General features: G+C 39.8%; 1 protein-coding gene across 1 annotated transcript in view; it reads left to right on the top strand.

Annotated features, from left to right (window-relative positions):
• The window catches only part of dnah7 (dynein, axonemal, heavy chain 7), a 127,006-nt gene that overhangs the window by 91,968 nt on the left and 22,237 nt on the right, over window positions 1-12,801 (top strand). Inside the window, exons 52-60 of the mRNA XM_084724267.1 lie at window positions 2-337; window positions 1,001-1,127; window positions 1,778-1,972; window positions 5,978-6,070; window positions 6,243-6,419; window positions 6,689-6,850; window positions 8,298-8,498; window positions 8,724-8,885; window positions 11,513-11,698. Of these exons, the coding sequence (XP_084580393.1) occupies window positions 2-337; window positions 1,001-1,127; window positions 1,778-1,972; window positions 5,978-6,070; window positions 6,243-6,419; window positions 6,689-6,850; window positions 8,298-8,498; window positions 8,724-8,885; window positions 11,513-11,698 (1,639 nt within the window). The remainder of the gene's footprint in view (window position 1; window positions 338-1,000; window positions 1,128-1,777; window positions 1,973-5,977; window positions 6,071-6,242; window positions 6,420-6,688; window positions 6,851-8,297; window positions 8,499-8,723; window positions 8,886-11,512; window positions 11,699-12,801) is intronic.

Genomic DNA, 12,801 nt, shown 5'->3' with positions numbered 1-12,801 from the left:
GGCAACTGAAGGAGATTGAGGACAAAATCTTGGAGGTGCTCTCCTCCTCTGAGGGCAACATCCTTGAGGACGAGACAGCCGTCAAGATCCTCTCCTGCTCCAAAGTGCTGGCCAATGAAATCACAGAGAAGCAGGCAGTGGCGGAGGTGACGGAGCAGAAGATCGACGAGACCCGCATGGGCTACACACCCATTGCAGTGCATTCCGCCATCTTGTTCTTCTCCATTGCTGATCTGGCTAACATTGAGCCCATGTACCAGTACTCCCTCACATGGTTTATTAACCTCTTCATCAGCTCCATCGACAACTCAGACAAGAGTGATGACTTAGAGCAGAGGTAAGCAGGGCTGACAAATGCACCGGCCAAAGTCACGTGAGCCAAGTCACTCTAGCAGGTGATCATCATATTTGGCTTGTAAGCAGAACAGAAACATAGCAATTGTGTGTGCAAAAATGACCACCCCCTTCCTCCCAAACTCAGGGAAGCTCAGGCAGACAAGTGATAATGATCATCTTACAGTGGGGGACACTGTAAGATGATCAGCTGTTTATAGCTGTTGATTGTCAATGTAAAGTTAAGTCTGTTATCCTGGAAAAAAAACACCCACTGCTTTGAAAATACACAGTATGGACTTTGGGTTAAATGTCTGTCTCACTGCCCACCAGACATCATTATCATATTGTTCAATTTAACCGTTATAAACATCTTCTCCTAAAATGGTTCTAACGATTTCTTGCAGTTCATAAACAGACGGTTACTCATTCACCAACATTTAGCATCAATTTGAACTATGACTAATGTAAAACAGGTATACAAAAACTTAGGAGAACATCGCAGCATTGTTGTCAGGGAAGTAAATATTTCAGCTTCCTTGGTCTGATGATGTTTTATGGTCTTTCTTCTTTAAAGAGTAGTTATAATGCTTGAGTGTGGATGAGTTTGAGCATTTTGTTTGGTTCTGAATAAGATTATTACAACACTGGCATGTATCTTCTTCAGACTGCAGATCCTGAGAGACCACTTTACCTACACACTGTATGTCAATGTGTGCCGCTCACTGTTTGAGAAGGACAAGCTGCTCTTTTCCTTCGGCCTCAGTGTCAATCTACTGATGCACAACAAGCTGGTAGGAATATGCACAAGCTGTACACATGTGCAGTTTAATTTAAAGGTCCAGTGTGTAATTAGATTATTGGGGATTTACTGGTCAAATATGGCAACTTTTGAATATAATTGTCCATAATTATGTTTCCATTACTGTATAATCAACCTGAAATAAGACCATTGCTGTGTTTTATTACCTTAGAGTGAGTTGTTTATATCTACAGAGAGTGTGGATCCTCTTTCGTGGATGCCACCATGTTGCACTGCCATCTTTCTACAGTAGCCCAGAATGGACAAACCAAACACTGGCTCTAGATAGGGTTTTTCACTTTTTTTGTTAGTTTTGTAACCACAATAGATATTCTAAATGTTTGGAAGGGGAGAGTGAGGCACAGTGTTCGTAAACTGCAAGCTCAAAACTAGGTGCCACATAATTCTACACACTGGTCCTTTATAGCTGTTGTTTGAGAATGTATTCAGTATTGTTGTTTCATCGGTTTGTTAGTTATTTTTTCACAGTTGTCTCTCTAATTGCTGTATATTTACATTTTCACAGAATTTTTATCCAAACATAATCCACCAAATGGTCATCCTTTAAATCACTTAACACAATGGTTAGTCCTCTGATGTGTTAACACTTCAGTAGCTGCATAACTGTAATTAATGTCGTAGGTGGATGAGGGCGACTGGCGCTTCCTTCTGACGGGTGGCGTGGGCCTGGATAACCCCCACTCGAATCCCTGCACCTGGCTCCCCAAGAAGTCGTGGGATGAGATTTGCCGCTTGGATGAGATGGAGCATTTCAAAGGTCTGCGTCATGACTTGGCTCACCTCAGGAACGAGTGGAAGAAGGTCTACGACAGTCCAGTGAGTGCCATCAAGCCGACTGGTTGAGCTGTGTGGGGCTCTGTCTGTGGGCGTTGTATACGTTTCTGTGATCTCTGTGTGTATTCTCTTTAAAAAGATCCATATTGTTTTATGCCTGATCGCAGACAATTGTGGTCAGTGCCCACATTTTTTTTTTAATCAGCTTGCACAGAAATGCTCTATTAAATGAAATTATCCAAGAGAGAAGAAAATCTGTACAAACCCCAAAATACACATTTAGCCGTGCACATTAATATGGCTGGCATGCCTGTTATAGAAACTGTAAATGTGTTGACTTTCAGCTGAAAATGTGTTTGTGGTTAGCAGTGTAGGAGGTAAGCAATTTAAACTGGGTCACAGTAAGCACCAACAAAATGATAGACTGCAGCTAAATGTGTTATTTTGCAGTCTACTGCAAGACCACCAGAACATTTGGATTCTATGAAGTCTATAGAGCTAATGGTAAAGATATTTTATTATTTATTTTTTTTAGATTTTATCAACATACATGAAGACCAAGGCTGTATACACCATCTTAGACAGAAGTACTTTGCACCAGCTTCAGCAGTTCCAATTGTTTCCCTGTGAAGCAAGCCAACTTATTTAAAATTTCAACTTGTAAGTGTGCACAATCAGATTAGTGCCAACCAAGTGGGTTAAATATGGAGAAAACATCACTGAATTAAAATACAGCAGATACATTGTGTAATGTTGGTGTCGTGTTGGTGTTGAGCTGAGGGATTTGCTGTGCTTAACTATGCACAACTGCATGGCAAGTCTAGCGACCATTGCTCAGACTGCTTGGCATTCATGTGTTGCTCTCCTGATTAAACCTGGACAACAAACAAAATCAAATTTCTCCTCATTATCAAAGAGAAAAATAGTCTGAAAATGGAAAAATGGTTGATTGTTGATTTTCATTACCAGGACATCAGATACTCAAGTTTTTGGGTTGGTAAAACAGTCTGAGCACAGCAACATAATGAGAAAATAAGAAGGTACAGACAGAAAGCAAGGTCTCTGACGATGCAAATCCTGCATAGTTTTCCTTTAAGTAGACGTAAAGACATTATTTAAGTAGAATACAGGCAAACATCAGAAGTGGTTAACTAAGTTGTGCAGTGGGATAAAAAAGGCTGAGTGAATATTTTCCAGTGTGTTTGGTGCATGAACCACCATCCAGCTTCGCCCACTCTGCAGCTCAGCAGGGAAACTCTGTGGGATCCTACAACACTCATGCATATATTACATTAACAATTACATACTGGACAGTGTCATAATTTGATACTGTTTTATTTATGTTTTCTTCATTTTAGTTTTCCCAAGCAGTTCTGCCTCTACTACTGCCTTCACTTTGCACAAGTTTAAACACAAAAGTATTTAATTTTAGCTGTTAAAGATGCACAATATATTGTTGTTTTCCCAGTCATAACCAATAACCAATAATTACCTTCCTAAGATAAGTGATAATTTCCCAATTTGTTTTATTTAATTTTTGGTATAAATTCCACAGTTTCCACAACCAAATCACTATTAGAACAAAAACAAATAATAGTTCTGTCTCTTCAAATGTTCTTTTCTTTGTAGTAAAGTACATTTTAAAATTTTTAAAGGCATTTTGTCTAAGAATTCAAATTAAATGCTTTGAAATAATTCATAAAATGAGACATGATATTTATTGTCTACAATTTCATCATCAGAATAATATATAATAATATAAATTTCCTATTATTGGCTGATAATTTAGTGTGCTTCCATAACAACTGCCAAACAGGTTTTAGTATTTGTTTACTACGGTATGATCATACTGCATGACAGATTATGTTATTATGATAGTCAGAATAGTTAGAATGTAATATTGTAATATTTATAATAGTTTATGTAAATATCCTGTTTAAATCAAGATTTTTACTCTGTCCTATAACTATTTGCTGATTCAGTAAAGCACATCCCCCGTCATGTTTTTATGTCAAATAATAGACAGTAATAATAATAGATAATTGATAGTGTAGACAAATAGAACAAGGAAGAAAGAGAATGTGAGGAAAGCAATTTGCCTGGCAGGTGAAGATGATGCACACATGCACCTTCCCTCCATCTTTGACTGATAAAGAATCTAAAATTGAAGTTTTATCTAATTAAATCTTTTTCGTTCCTGTTGTACTAGTCACATCTATGCAATCTACACGCAAGAACAGCTGTTTAATCAACGTGTGGTGCACACAAATAAACGTGTGCTGCACACGTTTGTCTCTTTGCTGTCAAGCACATACACACACATGCCGACACACGTACGCACACACACACACACACACATACCGTCTTTGATTTATAATCAACAGAATCAGCCACAACACTTCTATCTAATTAAATCTGGTTTGTTCCAGTTGTAGAATTCACATTTATTCAATCTTGATGCAGGAACAGCTGTTCAATCAAGCACACAGGCACTTGGGCTCACACACGCTAGTACACAGAGAGAATCCCCAGGAGATCCTAAATAGGTGTATCCGTCTCAAAGCACCTGCCAACACACATAGCCAGAAGTCTCTCGATAAACAGCTGGGGGAAAATAATTCCAAAAGTTCCGGCTACCATTGCTCACTTCCTCTGGTACACTTGTTCCACAAATTAATCATACATATTGCTCTGACCCAGTACCCAGTGGCTTTTCTGTTTCCCCACCTCCTTCTCCTTCCGATTTTTCCTTTTCCACAGGCTTTGCTTGTTCATACATATTTATCTATCTCCCCACATTACTCTCCTCGCTGTTCACATTACAGATTACCGCTCTTTTTGCTTAATTACGTTGCTTAATCTTGCAATAGCTCGATACAATGCTACCCAACCCCTTCCACTGCCATCGTCCTCTCCAGATAAAAAAAAGTTGACAAAGAGGCGTTCAGCTGCATGTGTCTTGCCCCTCATTAGGTTACGGTCAAGAATACATTAAAACCCTCTTTCCTGTTAAATAAAATGAGTTTGTTCATTCTAAACAGCATTAAAAGATGTCAGTTGATAATCTGCAAGGCTTTTAGGACTCTACTGGTTTACTCAATTTTTTCTACAGATTACTGACCTGAAATGTAATATTTAACATATTCCATTAGATTAAGTTAATAAACATAATTGAAATTGTTTGGATTACTTTGGGAATACTTCAAATTCATCTCGCTGAGCCCATTTAGAGTTAGAGTGACAGAGACCACTCTAAATGTAGTTAACAATTAACTTTTGGGAATGACCTCACTGAAGAGATCCCTTCATTCTCTCCACTAGGTCACATAGAGCAGTGTTTCCCCATCCCTGGTCCTCAGGGTCCACTGTCCTGCATGTTTTAGATGTTTCCCTGCTCCAACACACCTGATTCAAATGATCAGGTCTTTATCAGGCTTGTGCAGAGGCTTGATAATGAGCTGATCATTTGTGTGCATAACAAAAAAAGAACTTAAAGTTACCTCAAGGTGCTTCTTAGAATGAGACACGGAGCCTTCTGATGGTGAAAGCATCTTGTTTGATGGTGAGCAGAACTTGTACTGCACTGTGCTCTTGCTTGCGACCCTCTTGACCATGCAGATAGGTAATATCTTCTTTATAATTCCATGGCAAAAATGCATTTCTGACAGTGTCCTGGCTGTGTCTCCTCTCATGTAGTATGTGGCAGGTGCACTGTGTGCACACAAATTGCTGCCCTTTTTTTAATCTGTGAAATTTAGAGCAAATAAAATAAAAATAAATAAAATGATCCCTTCAAGTAATCTTTTTTAAATACATAAATGTATGTCAGAATACCTGTACCTGGAATATATTTACTCCTATTTTGTATTTTAAATACATATCTCTGTTACTTGTATCTCTTTACTCCCCAACCCTGCTTGAGTGTTAGCATCTGAATTAAGATTTATTTAGCAAAATAACTACATGATCTTCTTTCCAGTGTGGAATCTGAATTAGTTCCAATATACAGACAGAATTAAATATGGGTTGTGTTGTTCATATCTGCAGAACCCCCATCAGACTCCGTTCCCTGATGTGTGGCAGGAGAAACTGAGCCAGTTTCAGAGGATGCTGGTGGTTCGTTGTCTTAGACCAGACAAGGTTAGTTCATATACTGTTTTTCTAAAACACAGGAGTATATTAAGCTATAACTCAATTTCTTCAAATGTTTCTGTTATCTTCAAAATCTATCAAATTTCCAGGAGATCCATCGGGTTATATGGATTACCTTTATACTCGCACGGTAAACACACTTCATTTATGTGTCCATCAGATTATTCCCATGGTGCAAGAATTTGTTTCCGACAGTTTGGGTCGCCCCTTCATCGAAGCTCCACCCTTCAATCTGAGTAAGGCCTTCGTTGATAGCCACTGCTGTGCTCCGCTCATCTTCATTCTCTCCCCTGGTTCAGACCCCATGGCTGCGTTGCTCAAGTTCGGAGATGAAAAGGTACAGAGACACCTGGGAAATTCAGCAGCTTTGAAGCCTGCTGTGTGTACAAACTCAGAATGAAAGGAGAAATTGAATCCTCTAGAATTCCCAGGCTCCCACGTACATCTTAAAAGCACTGCAAAGTATTTTGGCTCCTTCCTGGTCAAAAAGCAGCTTCATATGTGTGTGTGTGTGTGTGTGTGTGTGTGTGTGTGTGTGTGTGTGTGTGTGCGTGTGTGTGTGTGTGTGTGTGTGTGTGTGTGTTTGTGGCTGTTCTCATCCCTTAGGGCTTTACAGGTAATAAGCTGACCTCCCTCTCTCTGGGCCAAGGCCAGGGTCCTATTGCAATGCGTATGATTGAGACAGGCATTAAAGAGGGCACCTGGGTGGTTCTGCAGAACTGCCACTTGGCCACGTCATGGATGTCAACACTGGAGAGAGTCTGTGAGGTCAGAACACACACTTATGCTTTCTATATACCAGGAGACAAGTGCACCAGCTGGGAGTAAAAAAGTAGGTCTCAACTCTTATGCAGGACCTAGCAGCTTCCAAATTTGTGATTTGAATTTGCACCAAGCCTGACTGTCCACAGTCGTAGCTGCTGTGCCCAGTCTTAACATGTCAATACACGCAATGTAATGATTGTTGCCAAGCAACACACTTCTATCCAAAGTACGTCATAAATTCTTTAAACGAATTCTCTCACAGTATTTTGAAAAGCACCATCTGCATAAATTCTAAAATAGTGTTGTATTTCTGCCCAATACTGCTGTAGTTGAGGGGAGATGTTTTTTTTGAGGCAGTCACCTCTTTCCCATCTTAATGCTGTTTCCTCATTTATTTTGTAAACAAGATGTGCTTCCTTTGTATATCCTTCTTTTCTGGTTGTGTGATTCTTCTGTTATTATTACCTTTGATTAGAGTACTTCCAATACCAATACCAGTATCGGAAAAATGCCTCTGACACTAGCCAAAACGCTGGCATTGGTATTGACAAGCACGCAAATATATGCACCGATCCAATACTACATAATTTACTAACCCCAAAACTGACCCTGCTGCTTCCCAGCAGCGTCTCATACACCATGTTTAACCCAGGATGTCAAAGTCATGTTGTGTGCCATTCACTCTCTGTATGTAGGGTTTAAACTGAGCCAGGCTGTACAAAAATGATAGCTATCATTTCACATCCATAAACTTGTTTTTTATTAACACAGTAGTATCAGATCTAGGTGCATCATACAGAGTTCAAGCCTCAATGCACTAGTATCAGGGCACACTGTGTCCCTACTTGCTGTCTGGCATAGCTGTCAGTCAAGGGGGTGTGAGCTTACCTAGTCGCAGAGCAGATATTGGCTAGAAAGGGCTTGTGCCAAAGTAATTAAGACAGATGATGGGAAGAAGCTGGGAAAGTGGAAGTGAAGAGAGCGTATTTTACTACTGCAACAAGAGGGCCGCTGAGTTTTCCCCCTTTCCATGCAAAGTTTCATTTTTAGTTATTGTCAGCATGTTTAATATCTATAAAATGAACAGTCAATGGAGGACCAATGTAAAGTGGTGATAGACCAAGGAGAGTGAGCTGGCCAAGTGATGAGCATCAGTTTTGGAGCTGTAGCAGAGAAGGGTCAGGTGGCCCCACACACTTTACCTTTAGCCTGGCAGCCAAACGCTCAGTTTTCTTGTTGCTTCATGTATGCAGAGGCGACCAAGCCCTGGAAGCCCTAGGCATCGGTCATAACCTAGTCATAACCTTAAGTTGGTCATAACTTTCACTTCTTTGTAGGATGTGATGTTACACCCTGGCGTACACCCAGCTGGTGCACTCAGCTACAGATGGGAACAGTATCTTCCAATACACTGATGTTTGTTTTACTTGGTCTTTGTGGCTGTGAGCAGGAGCTGAACCCAGACACCACCCACCCAGACTTCAGGCTCTGGCTGACAAGCTACCCGTCTCCCACCTTCCCCGTTGCGGTGCTTCAGAATGGGGTGAAAATGACCAATGAGGCTCCAAAAGGCCTCCGCTCCAACATCGCACGCTCATTCTTAATGGACCCCATCTCTGATCCAGAGTTTTTTGGCAGCTGCAGCAAGCCGGTCAGTGTGTGCGTGCATGTCTCTGTATGTGTCTAGCTAGCTTGCTGTGCATATTTATCATGCTTACCTCAGTGGGTGTCCTGAGCTCCTTTGTGTCTGTTATCACCCCCACTGTGCATTTCAGAGTGAGTTTGTTTTAGCTGTGGAAATACTAAACGACCACCACTAGCTATCTAATTATTTACCTAAGACCACACCTTCCATTTCTGCTCGTCCACCACTCAGGCTGTGTTCAAGAAACTACTGTATGGCCTGTGTTTCTTCCACGCCCTGACCCAGGAGAGGAGAAAGTTTGGACCTTTAGGCTGGAACATTCCATACGAGTTCAATGAGACAGACCTCCGGATCTCCGTACAGCAGCTGCACATGTTCCTTGAACAGTACCAGGTAGTTTTTTTTTTTTCTTTTTCACAGATGATTTTTATATTTCTAAAAGGCACATTAAACACAAAAATCAAAAATACATATTTTTCTTACCTATAGTGCTACTTATCCATCTAGATAGTTTTGGTGGAAGTTGCAGAGTTTGGGAGATATTGGCCGAAGAGATGTCTGCTTTCTCTCCAATACAATGGGACTAGATTGCACTCAGTGCTGAAATCAAAATCTTTTGCCTGGTCCCTCTTGTGACCCCTGAGGTTTTTGACTCTGTACACAAGCCTTCCCCACTTTCACCCTCAGCCTCCCTTGATCCCCCTGGACGTTCTGGCCCCACCTCTTAAAAATATCATGTGTAAAGGACACAATGGTGATTTTGGAAGGGATACAGGGAAAGATATATACCACATATCCGAAAGAGAATACACAACTCTCATATTATAGTGCAGTAATAATAATATTGTATGTTAAGATCATAGTAATCATTTGTCCCCGTAATTTTACAGTAACATATAAAGTGAATGTTAGAAATATGTATGTTGTTCTATAAGTTTAAGAGTAAAAATGAACAAAAAGGAAAACTCTCCATACAAAATTTAAGGGCTTGATTACAGTTGATATATTATATTAGGTAATAAGAATGATTTCATCAGTTTCATTAGGGTCCTCACACCATTTGTTGCTGTGGCCCTAGGCCAAAGTGAAGAAAGCTCCTGAAAACTGCACACAACACAGATGTGAGCTTTTAAATTGACATCCTTCACGTAGAAATTGAACTTGAAATCTGCCATCATTATATTCAAAAGAAGGCAGAAATCTCTATGGTCGATATCTCCAAAAGTCTGCAGTTCACACCAAAATAATCTACATGGATACAAAGCATTACAAGTAAGACAAAATACCAAAAACCAAACACAAAATACTTGTTTTTTGTTATTGTTTTTCTGTAACTCAATTGAAGTTATTTTAACACTAGCGGATGTTTCCCCAGTCACAAAGTACTGTTCACACTTTGTCATACATACTTTGCACTAGCACAAAAAACTATACATCAGTGAGACAGAATAGAACTCACACTGTCTGAAACTGGCTGTCACATGCAGCTGCACCTACACCATCTACTCCTACATATATATTCAACATCTGAGCCCATAATAGAAATTCTGGCTTTTACAAGTGGGTTCCTCTTCACTCTAGTATCCGCTTTCATCAGCTATATTCAAAACACCCCTCTTGACATTTTTCCACAAACAGATAGCACTCCAACCCTCCACCATTTCCCGTTCCTCCACAGCAGCTGAGAAAAAGTGGCATGAATAAACCACTGAGGGTATCTTTTGAACGGAGTGACATTTACATTCTGTAACCAAGTGTCGCTCGCTGGATTTGAAAGTGAAATCCTCCTTCAGAAAATGCCACAGTGGCCACAACCCAACCCTCTCACCTCCTGTTACGTCAGCGTAGAGTCCAGGTCTGGGTCGTAAAGTGAATTTCAGCCAGGTTTCCTAGTTTGTAAGAATGTACTGACAACACAGCTAAGAATGTACACACACATTGAAATCCTGCATCTCTCAGTGCTTACGAATTTTCTTTTTCTCTGATATTTTTCTCCTTTTCCTTTTTTTCTGTTTCTGATTTTAAAAGGTGTTATATAAATAAAATTTTACCTAATTGGTAGTTACTTCCTCCTAAAGGGATAGTTCAGATTTTTGTAAGGTTGTATAAGGTACTTATCCATAGTTAGTGTATTACGTACAGTAGCTGGCTGTCAGCTGCCTCCAGTTTAAAGAAGCAGCAGTAGTACCAGTGTAGGAAGCTATATAATGTTCTCCTGTGGTCCAGGGTCAGCAGCAAAACGTATTTTAGGCACATAAAAAAGGCCCACATATAAAAATGTAGACTATATTTAGAATATTTTCACTGCTTGCCTTGTCAGATGGCCTTTTTTTGACAGGAAACTGCCATTATATAAGCCAAAAATTGCTCTTCACAAAGCCACCAGACAAAAACAGTAATTTTACCTTGCAGAACACAGGGATTGCTGATCTGCTGCTGCCTCAGTTAGTCAGTTTGTTTGTGTTACTGTGTCACTTCTGTGAATCCAAACTAACCCTATAAACATCAAAGTTACATCATGACACACACAAACTCTTCAAGCAAGGTATAATTACTCTTTTTGCTAAAGGAGCCTGTTTGCTTTGAAGAGAGCGATACTTGATTTACATAACGGGGTTTGTTATAATTGGGTACGACTTAGTGACATTTGACTCTGAGCTTGCAGATTGCAAACACATTGCCTTACTCTCCTTCCAAGCATGTAGGTGAATCTATGGTGGCCACAAAAGTCACAAAAAAAAATGCAAAAGGCCGTAGGTAGACCCAGTGTTTGGTTTGTCCGTTTTGGGCTACTGTAGAAACATGGTGGTGCAACATGGTGGCCTCCATGAAGGAGGACCAGCTCCCCCTGCAGATAAAAAGGGCTCATTCTGAGGTAATGAAAACACAACGATTCTTTTTTTCAGGTGACTATAGACTAATGAAAACACACTTATGAATATTATATTAAATCTACCCCAACACACAGTTATTCTGTGTTCTGTTTCAGTTTAAAATGCGTGAGTTCTTGTCTCTTACAGGAAGTGCCGTTCGATGCCCTCCGCTACATGACTGGTGAGTGTAACTATGGAGGCCGTGTGACAGATGACTGGGACAGACGGACCTTGCGCACGATCCTGTCAATCTTCTACACCTCAAAGATCATTGAGGACCCTGACTACAAGTTTGATCCCAGTGGGCTCTACTATGCACCAGCTGAGGGAGATGTAAGAAACAGAAAATCACACAAAATAGGTTTAAATCTTTTCAAACACCACTCATAAAATCAAGAAGGATTTTTTTCCCAAGAAGTTAACCTTTCATCTCCCCTCTTCATCCTCCTCACTGTGCTGTGTGTCCTTTGTACTGTCCACAGTGCTGAAGTAGCAGATGGATATTTAATTGTGACTTTTCCCTGACTCCCACTCTCCTGTCTGATTTGCCTGAGATCTATAATATTCTCTAAACCATACAGTTACAATGGTACAATGAACCAGGCCCATCCACCTTGTTAAGAATTAACAAATCACCTAGTGGCTGTAGGCACAAAATAAGCATACAAGATTTGCAAAGATTAGGAAGTACCATCTATGCCATTTGTTGGTGGTGTGGCTTAAGGTCACAGGAATACGATCAATAAACTGATGATGTCGGTAGGATCCATTGTTAGCGTGATTCCTGACTTGCTAGCAGAGGTGGCAAAAAGTACAGACATTCTTTACTCAAGTAGAAGTACAGATACTTGAGTAAAAAAAGTGAATTAGTGCTTCTACTTTTTTTTTACACAAGTAGAAGTGAAAAAGTACAGCCTCTGAAATGTACTAAATAATGTTTAAAAGTAAAAGTCACCCTCTGAATGACATTTCTATTGCCTGTTTCTGTGCAAAGCTAACTGAACCTCACCTTTCTTTTACACTGTTTTCATCTTACATTTTGTTATGTTGCTTTTGTTGTGTTATGTTGTTTGCGCCATTACGTTGTTTTTGTTTTATGTCTTTTTTGTCCTGTTACATAGATTTCATCTTGCTATTTTCATGTTTTCATCGTTACATTTTTTTAGTCTTGTTATGCTGTTTTTGTCTTTTAACCTAATTTTCATCTTGTCCTTTATGTTGTTCTTACCTTGTTTCATTGTTTTAGTCTTGTTACATTGTTTTTGGCATGTTATGCTGTTTTGGTCATGTTATGCTTTTTTCGCCGATATGTTATTTGTGTCTTGTTACGTCTTTTCTGTTGTTTTTCTCTCGTTATGTCTTTTACATTGTTTTTGTTTTGTTGTCTTTTTCATCTTGTTACATTACATTGTTTTCATTGTTCTTGGTATCAATTT

This window comes from Lutjanus erythropterus, chromosome 8 (assembly GCF_056507025.1).
Source record: "Lutjanus erythropterus isolate fLutEry1 chromosome 8, fLutEry1.hap2, whole genome shotgun sequence".
Classification (NCBI taxonomy): Eukaryota; Metazoa; Chordata; class Actinopteri; order Lutjaniformes; family Lutjanidae; genus Lutjanus; species Lutjanus erythropterus.
This window is presented reverse-complemented; position numbering and strand designations above follow the sequence as displayed.